The sequence below is a fragment of the Macaca fascicularis genome, chromosome 11, assembly GCF_037993035.2.
Source record: "Macaca fascicularis isolate 582-1 chromosome 11, T2T-MFA8v1.1".
In the NCBI taxonomy this organism is placed as follows: Eukaryota; Metazoa; Chordata; class Mammalia; order Primates; family Cercopithecidae; genus Macaca; species Macaca fascicularis.
Window position 1 is genome coordinate 110,567,887 of NC_088385.1, and position 26,589 is coordinate 110,594,475.

The following is a 26,589-nucleotide window of genomic DNA, read 5'->3' on the forward strand; positions in this document are numbered from 1 at the left end:
GGAAACTGTTATTTGATTTTATTAAATTTTTTCATGATAAGATCTACTTGAGAAATTCCTTATAAAAAGGTTTCTCAACCTCAACTCGATTGATATTTTTGGCCAGACAATTCTTTGTTGTGAGGGGCTGGCCTGTGTAAGTAGATCCCCAGCTCAGTTGTAGCAACCCAAGATGTCTCTAGACATTGCCAAATGGCTTCTGGGGTTGGGGGAGCAAAATTGCCCCTGGTTGAGAGCCAGTTCTCCATAAAAACCCCAAAGGCTTCATCAGTAAATGATGCCCCAGGTGTTTGTCCAGCTAGAAAACTCATAGGCGGCCAGGCGCGATGGCTCATGCCTGTAATCCCAGCACTTTGGGAGGCCAAAACTCCAGCTACTCAGGAGGCTGAGGCAGAAGAATCGCTTGGACCCAGGAGGCAGAGGTTGCAGTGAGCTGAGATCACGCCATTGCACTCCAGCCTGGGCAGCAAGAGCGAAAACTCCATCAGAAAGAAGGAAAAGAAAGAAGAGAGAAAGACAGAAAGAAGAGAGGAAGAGAGAAAGAGAGAAGAAAGAAAGAAAGAAAGAAAGAAAGAAAGAAAGAAAGAAAGAAAGAAAGGAAGGAAGGAAGGAAGGAAGGAAGGAAGGAAGGAAGGAAGGAAGGAAGGAAGGAAGGAAGGAAGGAAGGAAGGGAGAAAGAGAGGGAGGGAGGGAGGGAGGGGGGGAAGGAAGGAAAGGAAAGAAAGAAAACAAATGAAAACTCATATGCATCCTTCTAGAATTAAATATTACTTTCCCCTAGAAGCTGTCCCCTATTTCTCCAGGTAAAATCAGTTACTTCCTCCTCCATGCCCCATAGCATCCTATTAAATCTTCTATCATGGCACTTACAATGGAACTTCATTTATCTCTCTACGGGCTGTCCTGCTATATCCCAGCACCTCTAGGTCACTGTTGTCATTTAGTCACCTTCTTCATCATGTCAGCCTTGTCTTTGTCATTATCATCTGCCAAGCATTGAGCTTTTTCTATATGTCTGTCACGGAGGTATTTTTCTTTCTTTATATCTCTATCAACCATCCTAAAGATATTATTAAGCCCATTTTATAGAAGAGGAAACTGGGACTCAAGGAGGTCAAGTGGCCTTACCATGTTGCTATAATTATTTTGTTTTCAGGTCCATCCTTAGCATATAAGACTCAAGAAGGGTAAAGTGTCTCTTATTATCATCATTGTAGCTCTCTTACCTAGAAGGTTCCTAGAATTAAGAAGGTACTTAAATAATCAGTAAATAATCAGTTAAACAATCAGGCACTGCCCTAAGTGCTAGGATATAATGAGGAATTATTATAGCTGGGATCCATCTTCTAGGAGAGTGTACCATCTAGCAGAAGAGACAATGTCTCCAGAGGTAATTCTGGTGGATAGGGTTGTGATAGAGGTATTGATGGGATGTGCTGGAAGTGCTCAACACAGCTGGGGAGAGGTCACACCAGAGTGATAAGGTGAGGATGGGAAAGCATTCCTGGCAGGACAAACAGCCTGAGAAAGGCATACAGCCTAAAAAAAAGAAGCAGTTTAGCGCTGCTGGAATTTTCAGTGGACAGCAAAAAGAAGACAGCAGGATTCTCCTGTGTGCACTTTCTCATGTGGATAAAAGGAGTCAGTGAGGGTTTTAACACAGGTGCCAGAATTTTAAAGCACACTCAGGAGAGTGTATGAAAAACAAATTTCAAGGTAGAACATAAGGGCACAAAGACCAGGTAGAGGCTGTGCAACAATCCAGGCAGAGGGTGGTAGGGTTCTGAAGGTCTGCAGCAAACTTGTTGGACATACAATCTATTTGCCATGGAAATATATTTAGAAACACACGTGGATTAACAAGTGCATAGTCTTTCTTTAGAAGACTTTCCTCAATGTGAGTCACAGCTGTGGTGCGGTGTGAGCACTGCAAAACTGTGATGTAGTCACAGCACGTCTTTGGTTCCCTGCATCTCTCCTCTCTGGAATGTTCTTCCCTTACTTCGCTTTGGTTCCTGGCTCATCTCCAAGATCCTTGTGAAAGTCATCTTCCTCATCACCTTGTCAATTTCAGCCAGCTGTCAACTCCTCTGTACTGCACAATTGTGGCCTGCTATAGCCAGAGCTTACGGACTCACAAGAGCTGAGTGTTAAACTTTCAGGAATTTCACAAGAGGGTTAGCATCATCTTATCAGTTTGAAATTGGTCAAGATTGACATGTTAACCATGGAAATTGGCAAATGCTACAGATTAGGGCTTCCCCCTCCCCCAGAGAGTTGGTTGTTAAACATTTATCAGCATACCACTGATAGTACATTTTTAACTCTACTTCTCTCTTATGAAACTATTGTACAAAATCTCTGTGACTTTCATTGTTTATATATTATTTCATAGTTTCCATATTCATTTTCGTTGTTTATATACTTCATTGTTTGCTATTTATTTAATTCAATTACTACTTATTGTACAACTATTAATTGAGCACCTACTATGGACCTACCCTGTGCTGGATTCTGGAGTTCACAACAGTGAACAAATACACACATACCCCTTACCCTCACTTTTTTCTCAAATGTTATAGGGAAGCAGATATTAATCAAATAATCACACAGATCAGGGTGAAATTATACTATGATCACTGCTATGGAGAAGAGGTACGTGGTTCCATGAGAGTATATATAATGGAGACACAGTGAGGGAGTAGAGAAAGAGACAGACAATCAAGGAAGCCTTTCCGAAAGAAGTGGCAATTGAGCAGAGCTCTCAGCTAGGAAGGAGTGGGGCAGGGTCGGGGGGTGGGAGTGAGCATTCTAAGTAGATCAATAATGCTGAATCTTTACTGTCCTGCAGGCTGAATTCAGTAGCTTATTCTGATTCAGTCATGCAGTGGAGCCCTAGAATCCACATTTATTATATTAAATATATTATATTAAATATATTAAGCACTCCAAGTGATTCTGATATGCATGGTTTCTTGATCACACTTTGAGAAATACTGAGACAAAGAGCATACAAAGATATCTAGTGTTGACAGATACATTTAATTTATTAGGCATTCATTTCTTGAGGAGCTACTAGATGTCAGATACCACACTAGGAATGCTCTATTGTCCCTATTCTACCCTGGGCATCCTTTGCTCCATCTGTTCAATGAGGGGATTGGACTGTATGATCAAAATACTCAATGGCTCTAAAACCCTGAGGATGTCTTTTCCCCCTCTCTGTAGGTGCATGTGCCGGAAAGGTTACGTGGGTGATGGCTTAACGTGTTACGGAAACATTATGGAGCGACTCAGAGAATTAAATACTGAACCCAGAGGAAAATGGCAAGGAAGGCTGACCTCTTTCATCTCACTCCTAGGTACGCAGCTATGGGTTCAGATTTCCACACAAGAGTCCTCTTTCAGGAAAGGGCATCTGCAAGACACAATGATTCAGAAAGGGACAGGCGAGCCTTGTCTATTAGAATCAGCCTTTTTGGAGGGGTCATGCGGATGAGAGGGAAAGGGCAGGCAGCTGTTTCCAAGAAGACAAGCAAAGAGATAGTGCCAAGAGATCTAGCATTGCAAGAATCAGTAGGCAGAGAGCTGAGGACAGGGTCTGGGGGTCACCATAGACCAACGGAGCTGCAGTAACAGTAAGACCAGGACAGCTACTGGTGTGAGGATACAAACTGTCCCCCTCGCCCTTGACCTTCTAGATCCTGCAGGTGTGAACACAGCTTGGCAGATAAAACTGGGAATAGAGAGGGTGACTGAGACCCCAGGGCGGCATCCTTGTTCCTCAGTGGAGGGGCTGTTTGAATTTTAGAATAGTCTTGGTTGTATGCAACCATTTAGCACCCTTGGTCCCCCAGTCACTAATTGCCTACAGGGACACATTCACCTCCAGCCCCCCAGGCAAGGTGAGAGCCTAAAACAGCCTCATGTATTTGCAAATGCCTTCTATGGGCCATTATTCTAGAGAATGAAATATTATAACTGATCACAGCATTGGACACAATTTCCAATAAAATACGAATCCAGCCGCTCTGCAAAAAGTAAAACACAGACCTGGCCAATCAACAGAAACTTTAAAATATCAGCTTTTACATTGGAATTTACCAGTTGCCAAAAATGGTCTCCCGGCAAGAACATAGATAAACAAGTGTCATCGATGGGTCAATGCTGTGTTCTCTGCCTAAATCTTAAGGTTAAATATCCCATAAACGTCTCCTGCATAAACGTCCCACTTTTCCCAAGGCATCCCGTAGGGCGTCAAACATTACTGGCATCCCTTGAGCTCAGGGGCAATCTGCCGGGTTCCTCACAGCCTTACTCTAAGAACTCTTAGAATACCAAATGGGAGCAGACAAGGGTGAGGTAGTGTTTTTTGCAGACCAGGCCCTCCAGCATTTCCCTAGACAGAGTCCTGTTGACTTTTCACCTTCCCCATGACAAAGTCCTTGTACACTGCCCCTGGGTGTGAGAACACAGAGCCTGTCCTGTCATCCCAGCTTCCCCAGGTGATGGAAACAGGATTACCTACATACTTTGCTGGGCCCACTGGAAAGTGAAAATGCAGGATTCTTTGTTCAAAATGTATTAAGCATTTCAACATGGCAACAGCAGAGCATTAAACCAACCATCGGGGCTCTTCTGAGCTGGCCTTGGATGAAAACAAGGGTTGCATCTTTGCTCACCGAGACAGTGACAGTTCAGAAAGTCAAGCACAGGGTCAGGGACCCTGGGGTTGTGGTAGGATTTTGTCATGCCTGAACTGCTCAGCCAGGGTATCTTTGAAGCTGAGGCTGTCTACAGGAAAACTCTCATGGCATTACATGGAATGTTTTGAGGCCATGGCTTTAGGTTGCCTCACATTCTTAGAGAGATTCCCAGTTGACACAGGGCCTGCACATACCCATTAGAATAGAGAACGGCATAAATGGACCAGTCGTGACCCAAGACCTGTTGCCTGATTTTACTCCTCGTGTACCACTGACTCATTTGGTGTTTTCTTTCTTTTTGTTATTTCAACTCCTAAGACAAAGCTTATGCCTGGCCACTGAGTAAGCTGGGGCCCTTCACGGTGCTGTTACCTACAGATGAGGGACTGAAAGAATTCAATGTGAGTATTTAAAATGACCCTACACCAAGGGGCTAATATGAAAAGCCTTAGTAGGGAGTACCTTCTTTTATTTAAAGTGGAAGCCCCCATTAAAATTAAACCTACTGATGATAAGAATGGTGATTTTTTGATAAACTTCTTTTAGTGATATGTAACATCCTTACAGAAAGTATACAAATTGTAAGTGTACAACTCAATGAATTTTCCCAGTGTGAATGCACTTGTGTAAACAGCAAGTCCATTGCCAGGAACCTAGAAGGCCCCCTGGTCCCCCTTTCTAATCATTACCCTCTACAGGTAACCACTGACTGTTCTTAACATATAGCCAGGTGATAGAGAAGATTTGCATAATGCAAAACTGCTCACTTCCCACAGGAAGAATTAAACTCATGTATTAGCTAGATATGTGGGTTTTTTAAATCATTATAAATGGTACAAGCAACAGGGAAAAAACAAGAAAATTTTAGTCTTCAATGTGAGCAGCTGTTGTTTGAGATAATGTTATCCAGTGGGAATGAAACTTGTAGTGCCTGGTGGAGGCATCCTATCGAGATGGCATCAGTAAAATAGTTACATTTGGTTTAATGTAAATAATGGACATATCGATTTGTATACAATTTTATTATCTTCACTGGCCTCCATTTGTCATTGTGTAGGAAGATTATATATATCTTTCTCCGTCCCACCTTTACCATCTAACACATGTTTTTATTTTTCCTGATCTTGAATTTTTTTTTTTTTTTTTTTTGAGATGGAGCCTCGCTCTGTCATCCAAGCTGGAGTGCAGTGGCGCGATCTTGACTCACTGCAACCTGTGCATTCCGGGTTCAGGTGATTCTCCTGCTTCAGCCTCCCAAGTAGCTGGGACTACAGGCACGTGCTACCATGCTCAGCTAATTTTTGTATTTTTAGTAGAGAAGGGGTTTCACCATGTTGACCAGGATGATCTTGATCACCTCACCTCATGATCTGCCTGCCTCAGCCTCCCAAAGTGCTGGGATTACAGGCGTGAGCCACCGTGCCTGGCCCTGATCTTGATTTTTATTACGTGTTCTTGTCATCTGTCTTAAATGCTCTGTGAAACAGATCAGCTAGAAATAAATAAACATACAAGTAAATGGATTAACAAATACACATAAAATGATGGAAGCCAATAAAAGATTGAAATCTGGGAAGTGGAGAAAATAAAAATGAAAAAATAAAATTGGGTTATCTTCATCCAAGATATTTTCTGATAATAATTTTTGTTGCAGTGAATCAAAACCCAGTAAGTTCCCGGCTCTCTGACCCTCATATACCACCATGATTAACCTGTCTGATATTCATGTTTCTATCGTTCACCTTCAGAGATGTCCTCACACCTCTCCTGTTGGAAAGAACCAGCAAACATTCTATGCCTCTAGGTTAGGCACTTTGCATGTGGTCTCTCATTTAACACATGGTACACACAGAGTTAATATAAGTATCTGTTGATTGTTGACTACATAGTAAGGATAAAATATAGATTTGGTCCCATGGATTTCAAAAATCTTAACTTTTCTATTCAAAAGTACCATCAGCTTACTCACTTTACCTACTCTTTCCATGAAACTTCATATTTTATTCCCATCTGCTTCCCGTGTTCAAGATAGATTCCTTGTTCCTTGTTCCTCCTGGGGCCATTGCAGTGCTGCGCTTTCCCCATGTCAGTTTCAGTGCTGGAGCAATCTCCTCTGGTTTGAGAGTAGACTGTGCATTGCCTCCAACTTTCCAGATTTCTACTCCCTGGAAGGCCTGGCCCGGGTTGATTGCACTGATAGTAATGTATAGCATGTATAATTGTCAGTGCTTTCATACATTTGTATTTGCAAAAGCCCAAACCCAAGTTAGGGTGCCCTGGCTTTGATGTCTTTGATACTAAGTAAGGCACAGCACGTGTTACAAAACTCATTTTCTTCTTTAAATAATAGTCAAACTGGCTCTTTTGTCTTAGGTAAATGAGCTTTTGGTGGATAATAAAGCTGCTCAATACTTTGTGAAACTCCACATAATTGCTGGTCAGATGAACATCGAATATATGAATAACACAGACACATTCTACACCTTGACTGGAAAGTCGGGGGAAATCTTCAACAGTGATAAGGTAAGGGTTCCTCTGATTTTCACTCCCAGAACTGATTGTCTACCAAGCCAATGCCCATAGCCTTCTCTCTCTTTTTGTTTGGGGTTTGTGAAAAATTACAAGGAAATTCTTTCCTTATGTATCGTTTGTCAAACACCTTCTTATATAGGAAGAAACAGCAACACCAGGAAAGGTCATAGAGGAAGGGTGGAGTATTATGCAAAGGGGGTTATAAAGTGTTTGACTTTGGTCTGGTCTGATTTAGTTTTCAAGGCAACTGTCATTCAACTGCCAGCAGGAAGGAGAAACTTTGCTATAAACATATTTCCTAAAAGCATCAGCACAAAGCCAGATCAGCATTCCTCTTACAGAAGGAAATAGATTGTGTTTGTTTTAGATTGCTGGAGTTGATCCATCTTCTCCCACCTAACATTCATCACTCCTAATGCCATTAGTTCTGTTTCTTTTTTATGTATACCCATCCTTCCCCACCCCACCCTCATTTCTTAACTCTTTCTGTGATTTTATTGAGCTGGGGAGCAGGCGATTAGTCAACAAAATGTGCATGTGTATAGGCATAGGACCTATACTATTAAATTTCACTAACCATCAGTAGTTAATAGATCCTTGAGTGCTTGTTCTAAACAAAGTATGGGGATAAATCTTTATTTGTGTTATATAAGGCTCACAATAACCCTGTGAAGGAGGGACTATCATAATCCCTGTTGCTCCAGTGAGAAAGAAGAGAGGCCACACAGTAAGTGCCAGAGCCAGGATTCAAATGTGGCTCCAAAGCCCACATTCTTAACCAATCTGCTGTAGTGCATGTGTGAAGATGGATGATGGATGGATGGATGGATGGATGGATGGATGGATGGATGGATGGATAGATAGATGGATATGGCACTGGATGGATGGATGGATGGATGGATGGATGGATGGATGGATGGATGGATGGATAAATGGATATATGGATAGGTCACCGAATGGATGGATGGGTAGATACATGGATAGGTCACAAGATGCGTGGATGGATGTATGGATGGATGCATGGATGGATGGATGGAGAGATGCATGGAGGATTGATTCATGGATGGATAGACAAGTGGATGGATGGATGAATGGCTGCTTGGAGAAATGGATGGAGGATGCATGGATGCATGGATATACGGATGAATGACAGATATGAAGATGTGGCTTGCTTTCTTACAAGGATATGCATGTATTTACCTGTTCATTCATTCAACCAATATTCATTAAGTCTGTCACTTATTAGGAGTCATATGGGAGGAAGAAGGAATTAGTTTCAGTTATTTATTCCACAAATACTTTTATTGTGTGCCTTCTCTGTGCAAGACACTAAGGCGGGTGATGAATTTATAGTAAATTAAATAGTTTTCCTCATGAAGCTTACAGTCTGCTGGAGAAGAGGTTGATAATACCTTACCCAGGTTTAGCATGTATAGTTGTCAGTGATTTCATATATTATATCATTTGATCTTAATGAAAACCCTGTGAGGTTAACCAAGCAGATACCTTCATCCCCACTTTAGATTAAGTGACTTAACCAAAATCACATTGCCAATAAATATCAAAGCCCAAGGACTCAAGACTTCTGACTCTACTCCTGTGCTTGCTCCTTCCAGGACACCATACTAATCTTATTTTATCTTTCTTTGGTGTTTTAGGACAATCAAATAAAGCTTAAACTCTATGGAGGCAAAAATAAGGTAAAAATTATACAGGGGGACATCATTGCTTCCAATGGGCTTCTGCACATCCTTGACAGAACCATGGACATGCTAGAACCCATATTTGAGAGCAATAATGAGGTGAGTATTCAGATAAAAGTCACATCAGCCCAGGTCCATCTTCCTTTGTTCCCTGGAGAGTCACATCCAGAGCGTGCCAGCACTCTGTGCTTGTGCTTCATTTGTGCTAGAATCTCAAGCAGAGAGAAGAGGTGGTTTGTCTGTTTCCAACAGAATCCTGGGAATCTCTGCAGAAAGAAAGCAAGACATCCAGTTACATATGTGGGGAAGATCTGGATTTTTTTTTTTTTTACCTCTTTTATTACTGCATCAGCCAACTCAGTCCATGACCAATCGTCATGAAAATGTGTCCCTCTTAATTTATAGAGGGCAGTTGTTGCTGCAATAAAACTTACTACTTCTGACCTAGATGATGAGGGCCAAAGGATACTTCAGAACATGCAGATCTGACCTACTGTTTCAATGACAGCAAACATTTCTATAATGCATTGTGGTTGACCAGGTTCATTTATATAAATCCATACTGACACATAAACTCTGTCATCAGTCTTTAAATATTAGGGTTTGTATTTCCTAAATCACATTATTTTATTTCCTGATTTTTAAGCAAAATGTCTCTTTTTAGCAAACCATAATGACAATGCTACAACCAAGATACAGCAAGTTCAGGTCTTTGTTAGAGGTATGCACCTTTCATAATTTTCTGAAAAAATATTTATGTCAAGACTTTTGTAAAATTAGCAGGGGTGTCAATTATAAATTTCTGGGGAATTATGTTAAATGTTTGTCCAAGGTAGGCTGCAGATACAAAATTTCATTTCCCAAATGCAGAAAACCAACGTGGGACATGCTTTAGATGAGGATGGAGTTGGTGGACCATACACCATTTTTGTTCCAAGTAATGAAGCATTGAATAACATGAAGGATGGCACTCTCGATTACCTCCTTTCTCCAGAGGTACCGTATTCTGCTTGCTCTGACGGCATCGTGCCAGGAGCACTGCCTCAGTCTGTGTCCAAACAGGTTTTTTCTAAACTAGAGATAGTAAATAAGTTGCACATATATCACCACCTCCCGTCCAACAACCAAGGCAGGCATCACTAATCAATTACAACATTCTGGAATGAAGCCTGGATGTGGCTTCAGTCTCTTCGATAGAATTTCAAGTAGCTATGATCAATTAGACTTGATACAGGGAATAAAATGTATTTGCAATCCCAGGCCTAAATGGTTGGTTTGATTTGTCCTGACTCTTCTAATATTGCTCACTAGTAAAACCAACACTTTAAGTTCCCTACAACTCTAAAACCACCTAGAGAATGAAGCCTAAACTAGGCCATTCAGGGCCAGGCCTAGGCTAAACTTTAAAAAGAACACATGTTATTTTTAGATGCTTCAGCCATTCCTTTCTATTGCTTTCATCTTTCTCCACCATGGGCTTTCAGTTCTCTCACAATCCCCTCTAAAAGGGAGATTATTGACTCCTTCATATCAGGGTGTCAATGACTGAAACCATTTAAAGTGTTTCTTTTCCCAGAAATAATAGGCTTAACTTGAAGAGGACAGCCTACTGTGGAAGTTTGTTCATTAGAATGTCAAAAAGTAGAATTACATGAAAAGTCACATGCTTTCTTCCAGTGCCCTGAAACTATGCCACCATCTTGGCAATGGGAAGAGATGACCTATGACTTCATAAAGATCAGTACTGATTTTATAGAATGTGGAGGGAAGGAGGAAAGGATGTCCCAATCTTTTAGGGTAGTGATTCCCAAAGTGTAGAGTAGTCAGAAATCATCCATGGAGCTTGCTAACTAGGCAGATTCCAAAGCCCTACCTCAAGCATTCTGGTTTAGTGGTGCTGGGATGAGGCCCAGAAATAGACACGCTGGTAACCACCAACTTTCTAATTCAGATAGCCCCAGCCCACACTGTTTTGGGAGTGCTGAAAGTTGTTGCCTGTTAGGTTTAGGAATTCACATAGATATATATCCCTTTTTAGAATGCTTTCAGGTATCTATAAGGATATTTTGCTGTCAAAAAACTTAAAATTTTTTTAAAACTTCACAAGGAGATAAATCAAAAAGTGATCTCTTACATTGCAAGCAGATGTTCAACATATGGAAAGATTAGTTATAAGTTTCCATAGAAAAAGACAGATTTCCCAGGGTCTTCCAAAATAGAATGATATTTCAAAATATGATTCACACTTAAATTTTATAAAACCTAGCTATTGCAGAAAACTGCTAGACCTCTCTTTAGAATTCACATTCATACTTAAAGTGAGCTTAAAAAAAAAAAAAAAAAAGATAATGTTGTTCCCCTAAGAAATTATTAAAATCCTGAGATTATATGGCCTCCCTGAGTACATAGCTTCTAATTTTATATACATTTTTAAAATAATAATAATAAAGGAGTTCTGTGACACACTTAAAATTAAAAGAAAACCTTTTAACTAGAATAGGAAAAAAAATCAACCTCATTGCTTTTCTGTCAGGCACCTTTGTTCCGAACACTCTTCTCTTTCTCTTCCCTTGTAACTCCTTCCAGTGGTATCTGGAAATGACTCATTTAAGCCCTCAAGAGTAGATTGTGCACATCTCTTCTGAGCTCTGTTCAATGAGACTACCTTTATAGCTTGAAATAAGCCTTTGGTAAGAATACTTACACCACAAATATGGCTAATGCATGCCACTGCTCCTGGCTCTCAATCTTGTTTCTCTCCAAGGTGTATCTTTCTGCCTGTAAAAAAACATGAAACTTCAGGTCTCTTTGTTCTGAGTTAAAAACTGCTTTTCCATTTCAATATCTAGGTGAGAAGTACAATCATTTCTGCTTCTTTCTCAGGTACAGAGAGATTAATTTTTCTCAACCTATAGGAAGCTCCTTCTGTCTCCATCCTTCTTAACAGCTTTATCTTCGGAGAAGAGTGCAGGAAATTCCCCTATGAAATGGAAAATAAACAGTCCACGTTAGAAGAAGAGCTTCTAATTCTGACTTTGGAATGCCATGTTTCCTTCCCAGTGTATCTTTCTACTTTGCTCTGAGGCAACATTTCAGTCTGAAAACCTCGCATCCCTGCAGAGACACAGCTTCTGATTACAAGCCCTAGTTTATGGTTTCATCACTGAACCAAACAGAACTAAAAGCAAAGAGAGCAAGACACCTGCCCTTGCCAATTCAAAGACACCTGCAAGTAAAGTGGGGGAAAGGGAGGTGAATTTATAGAGTCCAAGGTCAAATTATCTCTTTCTGCCTCTGGCACCAAAGAACTTGAGTTTGGTTTTGTTTGGTTTTGTTTTTACCTAAAACAGCAGGGAGGAAGTGAGTGACCTCATAGAAGAAAGAATATATTGCACCAAAAGGCTCTTCAACAACAGCACCTGGAAACATATCCTGTTCGAGCCACGCTGGAGTCAATTCTAACTGGGCAATGGCTCCAATAGATCCCAGCCAGATAAGACACAGGCACACACAGTAACGGGAGTGATGCGGATCAATTCCTTTGTCCCTCTCATTCTTTTGTTTCTTGTCAAAAGGATTCAACAATTAATTCCTGAGGCTTTGAAAGGGGATTATCTCGTTGCTAAATGCTTTCCTATAGAAGCATCAGAGGACTGGAAGGAATCTGGACCAGTCCCCTTATTTTGCAGGCGAAACTGAGACTCAGGGGTTAAGTGACTTGCAGAAGGTTACACACAAGCAGAACCAGGACTAGATTCATGTTCCTGAGAGCCAGCTCAGTGCTCCTCCCAGGAACCCTACCCACGCCCTTTAATTTACTGTCACAAATATTTACGGAAAACTTACTGTATGCCCCACACTGTACTGGCTGGGGGCATGGTGATGGGTGGTTAACAAGCCAGACAGACCCAGCCCCTGCCTTCCAGGAGTTGGCAGTCCAGTTTGGTGGATGCAGTCAAGTTTGGGGGATGCTTCCCAACAGTCCCCACTTTGTCTCACTCCTACCACTGAGCATCAGAGCATGTAATAACATTGCTTCTGTCTGTAAGTCTCCACTTCTGAATACGATGCAATAACTGTAGACGTAAGTTGAAGACGTAAGTTGAGACATAGAGGCTAGGTGACTTGCTCAAGGTCATATAGTAACAGAACCAGGGCTGCAGAAAGCATCACTTCCAGGGCTGGCTAACTGGTGGTCAATTTCAACATTCTTATTGAGAACCCTGACCTGCACATAGTGCTATTGGCTAATAGATATGGTGGCCACATAACTTATCATCCATGCTAGGTCACTTCTGAAAGGGAATGGAGCTGCCAGGACAATGGGCATAGACCAGGGTTGTACCAGACAAGCCAGGACAGGTGGTCCCCCTACTAACAGGTAACTCCCTTGGCACATTGACCAAGGTCAAATGCAGAGAGGAGGCTTGGTCAGGAAACTCAGGTTCAGCAGCGCTTTCTTTCAGCCTGGGACTTCACCCCATTGTAACCTGTTCTTACAACATTCAACCTCTTGGCAGTTATTAGGATCTTGATTTGTGATCCTTCACTTTTCTAAGCCAGAGTGACTATGGCTGTGCTACTTAAGTAGCAGAACTTGAGGGCTGTGAAGCTTGTAACTCCCATCCCTGACTTAGCTGAGAGATTGCAGATAAACCACAGCAGGCCACTGTGGCCACTGCCTTCTTCCCACAAAGAGCGTGGTCCCTGGGTTCCTCAATTCTGCAGCCTCTCTCCAGGGCACCCTATAGGGGCTGCTCATCCTGCCTACAGTCTCCTTTGTGGGACTAGGACCCTCTTTTCTCCACTGCTGCTTCAGTTTTATGAAGCATGAGAAACCTTGGGAAGGGCTTTGAAGGAGAGGGACAAACTTCTCATGGAAGGAAAAGGTGATCACTATCCCTATGACTATATAATCCTAAATGACCAGTATGTGGTCTGACAAACAGACGTTTATTTATGGAGCAAGTGAAACAGAATCATAAATCAAGGCTGTCTTAGAAAATCCAGAATACAGCCTTCTACATTCAGAGAAGTGATAGAGCAGAGTAACTGAGAGCCTGGGCTAATTCTTAGGCTCATATCCTGAGTTAGCTTTGTGACCTTGGATGTGTCTTTGAATCTCAGTATTACCACACATAAAATGGGTCCATAGGAGTCCCTACCTCACACGGCTGTTGGGAGGATTAAATGAGACGTGCATATTATGCTTTCAAAACAGCCTCTTCCACAGAGTGGGAATGTGGTGAATGTTAGCTATTTGGAGGTGAGGCTTCTCTCACCCTGGATTTCCCAATAGATTGTGGGCCATTTTTCTTGATTGTCTAAAGTCATTTGAAGAGGATTCCATAAGAGTGGAAGTGTTGTGTTTTCTTCTTTGACTAAAGAAGTATTTGGTTCCTTTGCAGGGATCTCGGAAGCTTCTGGAACTCGTCAGATACCACATTGTCCCATTTACCCAGGTTGGCCCCACTTTTCCTGCTGCTACTTTCTCTCTGCTTCCAAGATAGCTAACTTAGTCCTGAATTCCAGTATCTTGATGCTAGAAAATGTCCTTTATCTGTAGCTCTGAACAAACCCTCAGCCATGAACTATGAGTCCATTATCAGAGCGATCTTCAAAGCCACAAAAACTCTTGAGATCAAAACTCCCTTTACTTATTTCACTTTGAAGCCAATTTTTTCTAGTGAGGACTTTAAGAACTCAGGGCCCTGTGAGTGGCCCCAAACATCCTTGCCTTTTGTTCTCTTCTTTGCAGCTTGAAGTGGCCACTCTCATCTCCACCCCTCACATCAGGAGCATGGCCAACCAGCTCATACAGTTCACCACCACCGACAACGTAAGTGAAAACTCGACCACCGCCAGCATCACTTGAACACACCTTTGCTCTGATAATCACTATTCGTCAGGTTATCCTGCCTCTAAGCTAAAATCTTTATGATTATTTCATTCATGTGTTACTTCTCTCAGCAAATATGTGCTGAGCAACTACATGTGTGAGAGTCTGCACTAGATGCCGAGAATAAAGGAGTGGAAAAGATAGACTTCTATCCCAGCAGGGAAGACGGACTTTAAATAACTCACTAGGCAAGCAGTTAATTATTTAATTATAATGGTAATGAGTGCTCCCAAGAGGAAATTCAGGGGGCTGTGAGAGCATAGAACAGGAGGAGTCTGAGAGCGTCTTCAGGCCAGGAGGTCCTCAGTGAGGAGGTGATGCTTTGGCCATGCTATGAATAAAGTGAAATTGGACAGAGATCAGTAGAAGAGAGTTCCAGACAAAAAAAAAGAGAGAGAGAGAGAGTATGTGCAAAGACCCTGAGGTGAGGGCACAATTTATTTTTAAAACTCCAAAGAAGGTGCGTTATTCATCTAACTCCCTGGGGCTGCAGTATGAACAAACGTCCAGCAGCACACAGTTGATATCTTCTATAGAATCACTGTTGATGGTGATGATTATCTCATTCTTTCAACAAATACCTATTTGAGTGCCTACTGTGCATCAGGCACTGTTCTAGGTCCTAAAGACAGACTGATGAACAAACAGACGAAAGTCCCTGGTTGTATGGAAATTTCATTCTAGTAAATAGGGGATAGAAAATAAGTTAAATGCATAATATATATCGTCTCTTAGAGCAAGTGCTAAGGAGAAAAACAGCAAAGCAAGGAAGGGAGACAGAAGGTGGGGATGGGGCCGACATCTTAGATAAATACTCGAGAAACCTTCATGGGGAAGAAACATCTGAACAAAACCTGAAGGAAATAGGGGAACAAGCAGTGTGAATATCTGGGGAACATTCCAGAGGGAACAGCAAGGGTGAAAAGCACAGAGCAGAAAGGAGCATGCTGGGCTGTGTGAGGAACAGCAAGGCCAGTGTGGCTAGAGCAGAAGGAGCAAAAGGGAGAAGAGTGGGAAAGGAGGCTGGGCAAGAGAGAGAGGAGGAGAGTGGGGGTTAGCTCATGCATGGCCTAAGAAGTCAGGGTAAGGATGCAGGCTCTTACCTGGAATGAGAGGAGAAGCAATTGGAGGATTTTGAACAGAGGAATGACATGATCAGGCATACATTTTGAGAGGCTGGTGAGGAGATTTGATTGCAATAATCTGGAGAATACTGATGGTAACTCAGACCAGGGTGGTAGCAGGGACATGGTGAGGAGTGGTTGAATTCTGAATGTACTTGGTTGGTGCAAAAGTAATTGTGGTCTTGCAATTTTTTAAAAATTGCAAAACCTGTGATTATTTTTGCACCAACCTAATATTCTGCAAGTAGATCCAGCAGAATTTGTTGATGGGTTAAATGGGGGTGAAGACAGAGGAAGCCGGGATAACTCATGGGGTTTGACTTGAGCAACCAGAAGAATGAAGCTGTCACTAATACTGGAGGCGGGGGGCAGGTTTATGAGGAAAGTGGAGATCAGAAATCTTTGCTAATTGGTTCATTTTCTGCTCCCTCCTCTAAAACATAAGCAGGAACTCATCTACTTGTTCACAGATGTATCCCAAGCTCCAAAGGCAGAGTATAATGAGGTCAATAGATGTATTCAAATGAATGGATCCCTATTTCACCACAGAGAGGTCAAAGAATTTGCCCAATTTCTCACAGCAAGTGTATTGCAGAGCTTGAATAATTACAATTCTTACTTAGCCCTGCACCTGCAAGAACCATTTCTACAACGACATCCTTGCCTGGTATTAGTCAAGAATTCACTGAACAGATTCAATCTTTCCCTGTCAGCCAAACCCTTATGATAGCAAGCTACCCTCCAGTGAAAAGTTAAGTGATATCGAGGACTTTTTAGCGAAGTTGCCACCATTCAGTCTGCCTGAGGATCACTGGCAGTCCTGCAGTACAGAATAGTACAGAATTAGAGATGTCATTGCTTCTTTCCAGGGACAGATTCTGGCAAATGATGTGGCAATGGAAGAAATTGAGATCATTGCCAAAAATGGCCGAATTTACACACTGACAGGAGTTCTCATTCCTCCCTCCATCGTCCCGATTCTACCCCATCGATGTGATGAAACAAAGAGAGAGATGAAACTGGTAAGAAAACTAGGAAAATAAGTAAGGGCCCCAAACAGCTCCTCAGGGCAGACAGCATCCCACTCCTCACAATTCTGAGACAGGCCTCAAAGAAAGTTTGACTTTCAGAAGCTTGTCCCCAAAGGGCTTCCGTCTTCATGAAGGTGCAGGTGGGTCTGAAGTCCCACCTCATAAACTGTGAACCACACACAGTTCCTTGGGGGAATTTGCACAATGATAGATGCTGCCCAGGAATATTGGCTCCTCAGAGCTGCCATAATGAATTACCACAAACTGGGAGGTTTGCCAAACAGTAATTTATTCTCCCAGAATTCTGGAGGCCAGAAGTCTGAAATCGAGGTAGCAGAGCCATGCTCCCTCTGAAGGCTCTAGGGAAGAATTTTTCTTTCGTTGCCTCCTTCTGGATTCTGGGGGCTCCCAACAATTCTTGGCATTCCGTGGCTTGTAGCTACAAGGGTCTCACTGTGTTGCCCAGTCTGGAAACGACAGGTGCACACCACCACACCTGGCTAATTGTTTTTCTTCTTTTTTATTGTAGAGATGGGTTTTCACCATCTTGCCCAAGCTGGTCTTAAACTCCTGGGCTTAAGCGATCCTCTCACCTCGGCCTCCCAAAGTGCTGGGATTATAGGCCTGAGCCACTGTCCCCCACCCACCTCTCCTCTTTTTATAAGAACATCAATCATTATATTTAAGGACCACCCTAATTCAGTAGGACTCATGTTAGCTTAACTAATTACATCTGCAAAGACCTTATTTCCTAATAAGATCACATTCTGAGGTTCCAGGGGACACAAGTTTTTGGAGAGATATTATTTGCCCACTACACCAGAGCTCTGGGTTCCAATCAGGATTTTCTAACCCAACCCCTGGGATTTAGGATCAGTCTCCTGCCTCTTCCTTCCCCTGTCTCTGTCATCTGGGATGACCTTGCTCCAGGCTCACAGCTTTACTCTAAGAGGCACCTAAAATAGAATTTCTTCTCAGGTAGCTGCTCTGGCCTAGCCAATCAACCATCTTTCTGCAGTACTTTTCAAAAAACCAAACTTTCTGTTTCCCTGTGAGCTTCTGTACTCTCTAGCCTTTCCTATTTCCATAGCAACTTTTTGGCTCAGCCAGTTTTAATCAAAGCACCTCAAATTCCAATACTGCTGTACATGCACTATTTCAATTCCCATGGAAAACATAACTCCAAGTTTTAACAATAGTAGGTCTGGGTCTTTCTTTTCAGGACGCTTCAATAATTCATTAGTGATGGCTCTCACAATCCAAGGATGCTCAATATCCTTGGAACTTGAGCATCAAACAAGGAAAAATGGTCTCATTTTATTTATTTATTGTTTTGTTTTATTGATTCCTCTTCTTGTTATGAAGGCTGGAAATAGCTGACCAAGCACCTGGCACAGGATTGTGGCTGATCCTTTTAATTCTAGATATTTTAATTGATGTAATGACTCTGATATGATTTAGGCCATAGAGGATGGAGCTGATCCTCTGTGCCAGTCAGATGCCATCTGGAGAATTTGATTCCTTTCTGAGAATCCCTTTTTAAGAGAGGCAGAAACACCATCACTTTCCTAGCCAGTCCCCAGCAGTGATTTATGTTTGGTTCATTCTTTGGAAACAAGGATTGGGCAGGTGCATCACCTGTTCTATTTCAGGTTATTCAAAAGCTTATTTTCTGTCTCCCTAAAGAACAGAATCAAGATATGGGTTTGAGCTACAACCCAAAGAATTTTGGTTACATAAGGAAAAGAACTTCCAGTAGCTGCCTTAGAATGAACTCTTCCTTTACTATTTTCTCTAGGCTTAAAGTCAAATCTATTTGCTCTACATGGTTTTGAATGGTTTTGAGTGGGTTCATCAAAAGTCCAAACGCATTCTCTGGAAAGTATTTAGGACTAGCAAAGAGTAGAAGCAGCTGGTATCCTCTGGAAGTCTCAGTGTTTACCAGGCTGAATCCATAGCTGCCTTTGGCCATGTATGTTTGCATTTTAGAGGCTTAATAATAACACTCTGTACTAGTTATGGTCCCTGCAAGAAAAGAATCCATCTGAGATGGTCCAAACAAAGAGACTCTGATGAAGGAGCTACTGCAGAGGTGTGGACAGGGCTAAGGAAACAAATAAGTTTTGCTGGAGCTTTGAGGGAGAAGCAAGAAACCATTGCCACTAGGGACCAAAGAGCCCAGGGACAGGACGTAGAGTTACGTGAACCCAGTGACAGCAGGAAGCATGGAAGAGGTGACCTCCATCAGGAGCCGTAGGGATAGTGCCAAAGCAGAGAGGGAGCAGGGATGAAATCCTTGACCTTGTTATCCTCCTACCCACCTTAATCCTGCTAGTGACTTACATTGGCCAGCACCAGTCAGAAGCTGGCAAGGAGCTGGAGAGAACATCTTTCACAGTCTACCTGCTGTGGCACAGAGCCAGATGGAGAAGGTCAGAGAGGATCTGGAGAGACTGAGGCACACACCCAATTCCATCACCCCTGAACCGGTAGAGGAGAATCCAGGAGACTGAAAGGCAGAGATTCAGTGTTCAGCTATATTGCTGCTAAGCTAATTGGAGGACATGGCCTTAAGTCTGTAATCAAAACTAATACTTCATGCCTAGCACAAGTGAATGACTGCAATGTCCCCTCAGGGGCAGGTGCCTCCCTGCATACAGAGAATTGATCAGAAGCTAGAGCCTGTGGACAGACTGGCTCTGAAAGAAGTAAAGAAAGGGGCTGCTCTGAGAAGGCTCAGTTTTCTCTCCCAAACTCCTCCCACCCACCCCCACCCCGACCCCCAGCACTGACTTCACTCCTTCTCCCCAGGGTCTAGTTGGTGGGAGGTGGGGGGTGGGTAGAGAGGCCAGGATCATGGCTCAGTGGGGTTTCCTTCACAGGGAGGGAAGCATGAAACCAGCCACAGGACCGTCGCCACTGCTTCCTCTCATAGGGAACCTGCACTGACCTCCTGTCTCCCCTTCCAGGGCACTTGTGTGAGCTGTTCTCTGGTGTACTGGAGCAGATGTCCTGCTAACTCTGAGCCCACAGTGAGTGTGACAGCTTCTGGAAAGCACAGATCACCCAAGCAGCCCCACTGGTGTGGTTTCTCAACCTATCTACCTTCCTTCTTTAGAAGATATTAATTGCAACTGGGGTAATATAAGATGGGCTCTTAGCCTACTATATGGAGAATGGTAGAAAGAGATCCCACAGACCTGTGTTTGAATCCTTGTTCATTGACCCTAGAGAAGTTGTTTAACCTTCTTATTCTTTCTTCATCTGTAAATGACAATAACAAAAAGATTCACAAAGATAAAAACCCAAGCATAATACCTAAATCAAGTAGGCACTCAGTTCCTCTCTACCTTTTCCCTTTTAGGACTGTAATATTATAGATGTCCACTTTTGGGTGGCACTGGCATATTGTGCAGAACCGTCTGTAAACAAGGCCTAAATTTGTTCTTCCCAAGCACCCTTCTGCAGAGACATACAAGAAATAACAAGGCAGTAATACTGGGACTATCAAAAACTTCCAAGTTTAATTGAATTCTGTACACATTTATTGAGGATTGATCATATATCAGACATAGTGCTTGGTTCCACAGGCATGAGGATGAATAAGAAATCGTTTTATTTTGCTTTTATCTGAGAAACTCCATCTAAAAGGGAAAACAGACAGTTATGCAACGATCTATCATTCATACGCCAAGCACTCTATTGGTAGTAAAAAGCAAAGTGTTCTAAGGCAAAAATGATGATAGAAATTTTTGCCTATAAGTTTATCATAAGAAAGAACTTACAACCAGAAGTGGCATTAAACACTAGAATAGATCACTAGGGAAGGTTATGAGCTCTTTAATGTGATTCTATTATGAAGTATTTAGTAAAGCAAAACATTAAAATTAAATAGGTGCAGGTGTTCAGATATTTATTTTGCTTAACGAAGCCATTACCCCTGAGTCCTTCAGGATGCTGTCAACCAGGGAATGTGAGAGGGAGAAGAGGCTGGTGTCACAGTGATTGCTGTGTGCCAGACATTGTTCTAAATGCTTTATGCAGCAGCCCCACGCGGTAGGTATATTATCACCATAACCGAGGTATGATTGGGGCACTAAGGCAAGGAAACACAAACTACCTTGTACAAGGTCACACAGCTGAAGTGGCAGAACCATGATCTGTTCTGCTCTGCATGTTTAATCACCATTCTAGATTGTCTCAGCCCAGGGAAAGAGAAGGAAGAGGGAAAAGAAAGGGAAATTAGACACATGGGTAGGAGCCAAAAGGAGCCCTCAAATTACCCCTCCCGGGAATCCTGTGACCTACACCTGGTCAATTATCCTGAGATCCTCTACAAAAGGACTATAGTGCTCCTTCCTCGGTGCCCTAGAATTCCTTCATGTAGCTAATATTTTAGGATGTTATAGCCTAGGAAAGTCTCATTGCTGTCTTCTTGAGCAAGAGCCTAAGATGAAGGGGTAAGCTTGACGTCAACAATTATCTAAAACAAAATTTGAACCAGCGACTAAATTCTTGTGGCAAAACTTGAAATCAGCATTATTGTCTCATCAATATTTTCTTGATATTTTATAGATTAGGCAGCTGAGACCCACAGAGGCTACATGACTGTGATCCTAAAGTCTGTATGTGATAAGACCCATTCTCTAGACGTTATACTTACCATCGGTGTTTCTTGGAAAAAATTATTTAACCTGTCTGGGCCTCAGTTTCCTTATCTATAAAAAATGGCATGAAAAACATCCACATAGAACTGAAGATTGAGGAACTCATCTGTGCAATGTGTCTGGCCCATAAACGGTTCTCAGTAAACATCAATTCTAGATAATTAAGAGTGGGCATCATTGATTAGAGAATGGAAGGATGCATGTAAATGCATCTCCTAAGAGAAAAACTCAGACTATCACTATTTTGTTTGGCAAACCTTTCAGTGAAGTGTAGATAGACCCTTTGGGGACTCCAAAATGTCTCTATAGGAGATCTTAGGGATGGCTGTAGATTGGAAGGGGAGACTAGACTGCATCTAGAATGAACAGAAAATATTTTCTGCTTAGAGACATCTGCTGTGGCATGAAAGAGGGAATAAATATCTGTGGGCCATGGATGGCTCAAACTCTGGCCTGTATTCCACCAACAAGGGAACAGGCCTAAAAAAGGGTGCCCAGGCTCTGATGTAGACCCAGTTCTGCTGGTGTGGTCCAGCACTCTCTCCTGACGTCAGTGGTGAAATGGAAGTAGAATGGCAAGTGTCTGCAGAGGGTGTGCAGTGCCTGGAGGACCTAAACATGCTGACTGCCATGCTTTCCCTCCTTGGCTTTCTCCCAGGCACTCTTCACACACAGATGTGTCTACAGTGGCAGGTTTGGGAGCCTGAAGAGCGGCTGTGCCCGGTACTGCAATGCCACCGTGAAGGTGAGGAGTGCGTGGCCAAGGCCCAGTCTAGGCCAGTAGGGCCAGGCAGCTCCAGGGCCATGCCCTTGGGTCCTAGGGTCCATGTGGTCACAGGTGGCCCATGCTTGGTGTTGTCTTCCCACAGAGGAATCAAAGGTAGATTCTTCATATGGTGGCCAGACTCTCCCCTTCCCTGCATCACAGCCTCCCATGGTTCACTACCCTCTTAACACAGATCACACTCTTGATGCTTCCCCACGTGGCCCACCCTCTGCCTGTGGCTCTGACCTGCCTCTCACCCCCATTCCCACCTCAGAGCATGCACACTTGCCATTCCCTCCCTCTGAATGCTCTTCCAGATTTCCCTGAGGCTAATTCATGTTCAGTGTCTCCATTAACCAGCCCTGTCACCACCAATCTACAATGGCCTCCCTAGTACCCACCTGACTTCTGGCCCTACCTGACATCACTGGATGATAATACTTTCTTTTCCCAGCACTCACCATTCTCTGAAATGATCTTGTTTCACTATTTTTAAAATTCATACATTGACTCTTCCCCGACTTAGAACGTTGGCTCCACAAGTGTGAGCCTCCCTCTGTCCATTTGCACAGTGTTAGAGCCAGTCCTGCACCCAGGGGAGGGGGCTCAGTAGAGCTGTGGTGACCAGACAACTGAGCACTAGCCATGCCATCAACTGCCAAAGAAAAGGACAACCTCATAAGGAGAGGCGAAAATGGTTTAGTATAATAATGGAAATTAAAATGCATCCCCTTTGAGGAATTGGTGCTCTGCTTGGGGTTTCAAAGGGCAGCACGCATTTTGTTTTTCAGATTCCAAAGTGCTGCAAAGGCTTCTATGGACCCGACTGCAACCAGTGTCCAGGAGGCTTCTCAAATCCATGCTCAGGAAATGGACAGGTGAATACGGAAGACTGGCCTTCCATAAGTCAAATCGAACAATAATTTTTAAAACTTCTAAACCAAAATATGATACAATGCCGGCTACTCTTCCCAGGAAGCAAAAGAAATGACCCCTTACTAAAAGAACAGCAGGTGTCTGCAGTGGAAGGAATCTGGGTCTGGGATGGGGGATGGGGGAGAGAGAGTCCGGTAATGTTGCCTCTCGTCTCTGCTTCTCTATTGCGGGCAGCAGGACCTTGGGTAACTCAACAAGGATCTCTGGGCCTCACATTCCTCCTGTGGGAGGTATCAGGGTTGGCCTGCATTGATCTTCAAGACTCCTTCCAGAACTAAGACTTTATGATAGTTAAAAAATAGCTGTGCCTCGTAATTGCTTTTTTGAACCTATGAGCAAAACCTAGTGAAATGTAACAGCCAAAACTTACCTCATCTAGCTTGGAGGCAAAAGTAGCTGTGGTTCATATGGGGAAATTATACATCTGTGCATTTAATAAACCCGCCTCTAAAACATGGCTTTTTCAAGGGGAAAGTACAGCCATGAGTGGGGACACCATGCGGAAAAGGAGAATAGGGAAAGGCCAGTACTAATGACTGTGGCCAGGGGTTAAAAGGCCCCACACTCAGCGCTGATGTCAATCAGCACACACTGACTTTGCCAGGGCTAGGGAGGTGGGAGGCAAATACGTTTATCACTGAAGAGAGAAAACACTGCAGTTTGGAGTCACATTGCTGAGCAGGTGAGACTGTAAAGACAGGCCACTCACTCATTCTGGAGGCCCCTGTCTTATCCCTTAAGCATTGTTGAAAGGTTCCCAGTTCAGCATTGTGATGCCCCCTTGAGTGACTTCCCTTAAAGTTCTAAATCCCGGATTGGATTCCCAAGCTCGGCACTGCTTTAGCATCCTCCCTGATATCACATGACTCCACTTTCCACAAGGAGTCCCAGAGGGTCATGTCAGGTGGGATTTAATCTGAAGTCAAAGAAGTCAGGCCATGAAATGAAAACACCTGAGAAGTATGTGTCCTAATGGCCCACGGGCCCTGCCTTTGCTCCCAGTGTGCAGATAGCCTCGCTGGCAACGGGACGTGCATTTGCAAGGAGGGCTTCCAAGGCTCCCAGTGTCAGTTCTGCTCTGATCCCAATAAATACGGACCTCAGTGTAACAAAAGTAAGTGGCACTTCCAGAGCTTCCTTCCACTCCTAAGCATGGTTCCCTCTCACACTGCAGCAGGCTACTGGCGCAAGGCTGGTGTCTGAGGACCCCTTTGCTTGGGGTACGCCATCATCACAGAGCATTCATTAAGCTTTGGTTCTCAAACTGGAGCGTGCATCAGAGGGCTGATCCCCAACTCTGCAGGTGAGCCCCACCTGCAGAATTTCTGATTCAGTAGGCCCCAGTGAGTCTTCAGAATTTGCATTGCTAACAAGTTCCCGGGGCGGGGGCACCAACACTGCTGGTCTGCGAAGCACATTTTGAAGACCACTCTCCAAAGGTTTCTCCACATTCTTGAAGTGCTAGTGGGCTCTATATCAAGAAACAGGCTCATGCCAGACACAGTGGCTCACACCTGTAATCCCAGCACTTTGGGAGGCTGAGGGGGTGGATCACTTGAGGTCAGGAGTTTGAGACCAGCCTGACCAACACAGCAAAACCCCATCTCTACTAAAAACACAAAAATTAGCCGGGCGTGATGGCAGGTGCCTGTAATCCCAGCTACTCTGGAGGCTGAGGCAGGAGAGCGGTTTAACCGAGGAGGCAGAGGTTGCAGTGAGCTGAGACTGAGCCACAGCACTCCAGCCTGGGTGACAGTGAGATTCTGTCTCAAAAAAAAAAAAGAATCAAATTCACTCCCTACCTTTCAGGCAGACCCCTTCCCTCAACTCCTTTTTTGCAAAGCCTGTGGCCTTGGACAAGTTACTATACTTCTCTAGGCTTCAGTTTCTTCATCTGTAAAATGGGGATGATAATAATAGCAAGTACCTTTTAAGGTTAGTACAACTTATAAATGGAAAGCGCTTGCCTTAGAACCACACCTAGTACAAAACATGTGCCACAAATACTATCTCACTATTATTATTTATTATTGTTGGTGCTGTTAGTCTAAGTACAGTGACATAAATATCAAGCTTGTAGAACATGTAGAAAGTTCCACAATAGGCATTGAAAAAAATGAAGTTATGCAACCTCAGAAAATTCATTCTGTTCTTTAAAATGACATCCTGTGTATATTTAAATAAACATATTTTTTGACATATTTCTAAGCTAACAGCTCGTTGTAGAGTCAGACCAACCTGAAGTCCCCACGCTCCAGCCTACCAACCGTCTGATCTCAGAAAAAGGCTATTTCTTCACCTATAAAATGAAGATAATAGTGATACCTACATTATAGGTTGCTGACAGGATTAAATTAGACCATAATTTGGGGCTTTTAGCACAGAGCTTACAGTTAGCAAGTCATCAATAAGCAAAGCCGCTCCTCTTACTATTGCTACTAACTCCATGCATTTGTTATGAAACACACAACCCTTCCGCTCTCCTATCTTATTTGGTCTTCACAGGTAACTCTCAGGATGGATGGGAAAGCAGAGCACAGCAGGGTCGAGGCTGCTGAATCCTTTCCAATGTTCTTTTTGCCAAATTAGATTTCCATATTAGAGGAAGAAAAAAAATCAGGGTTTATCCCAAGGTCTGACGATGTTGGCATTTGTCTGAGGCCAGCCGGGCAGGACACCAAGGCTGGGATGGGGTGGGGGGCTTCCAGCTGTCACACCTCTCATTCCAGGGCTACGGCTGCACACAGTCTCACACAGGGGTCTCGTTCCTTGCAAATGAAGCTCTGACTTCCCTAAAATTGTATAAAAATTCTTTTTGGTTTTAAATCCGGCTGTGGTTTTCCAACCCTGCTCACTTGTGTTGGTCTTCTCTTTCCTGGATGTTGGCTCCAAGCACCCACACGAATTCCTCTCCCGTGGGTACTGGCTAAACTCCAGATTCCTTTATTTCTGATCATTTTCCAAGCCCCCCTAGTCCTTGCCAGGTGCCTCTGAAAATCTCCATGTCCTTCTTTCCACTTTCACATGCATAGGAACCTGAGTCTGATGAGGCGGCCCGTGTTACAATTTTCAAATACCTACAATTGAAAGCAAATTCAGCAGCTAAGGTTTAAAATGATAGCAGTGATATGGAAATGCCAGTTCATGTAATGATCTACGGTGTTTACACAGTCACGAACAGAAATGGACTTTGAATCCCGGTTTAAGTTTCTGCCTGGGAATTTA

The 26,589-nt window shown here is 43.2% G+C and overlaps 1 protein-coding gene across 12 annotated transcripts in view; it reads left to right on the forward strand.

The window, feature by feature from the left end:
* STAB2 (stabilin 2) overlaps positions 1-26,589 on the forward strand; it is a 175,529-nt gene that overhangs the window by 52,218 nt on the left and 96,722 nt on the right. For 11 of the 12 annotated variants that reach the window (XR_012420541.1, XR_012420539.1, XR_012420540.1 and 8 more), the window contains exons 10-22: positions 3,229-3,362; positions 5,025-5,107; positions 7,080-7,229; positions 8,897-9,040; positions 9,606-9,662; positions 9,812-9,937; positions 14,350-14,403; positions 14,700-14,780; positions 16,834-16,986; positions 19,965-20,027; positions 22,321-22,407; positions 23,220-23,306; positions 24,367-24,478. Coding sequence is in view for 3 of the 12 variants with exons in the window: in XM_065524724.2 (XP_065380796.1) it covers positions 3,229-3,362; positions 5,025-5,107; positions 7,080-7,229; positions 8,897-9,040; positions 9,606-9,662; positions 9,812-9,937; positions 14,350-14,403; positions 14,700-14,780; positions 16,834-16,986; positions 19,965-20,027; positions 22,321-22,407; positions 23,220-23,306; positions 24,367-24,478 (1,331 nt within the window). In the remaining 9 variants the exon portion in view is untranslated. The remainder of the gene's footprint in view (positions 1-3,228; positions 3,363-5,024; positions 5,108-7,079; positions 7,230-8,896; positions 9,041-9,605; positions 9,663-9,811; positions 9,938-14,349; positions 14,404-14,699; positions 14,781-16,833; positions 16,987-19,964; positions 20,028-22,320; positions 22,408-23,219; positions 23,307-24,366; positions 24,479-26,589) is intronic. The other variant, XM_065524725.1, reaches the window with a different exon arrangement.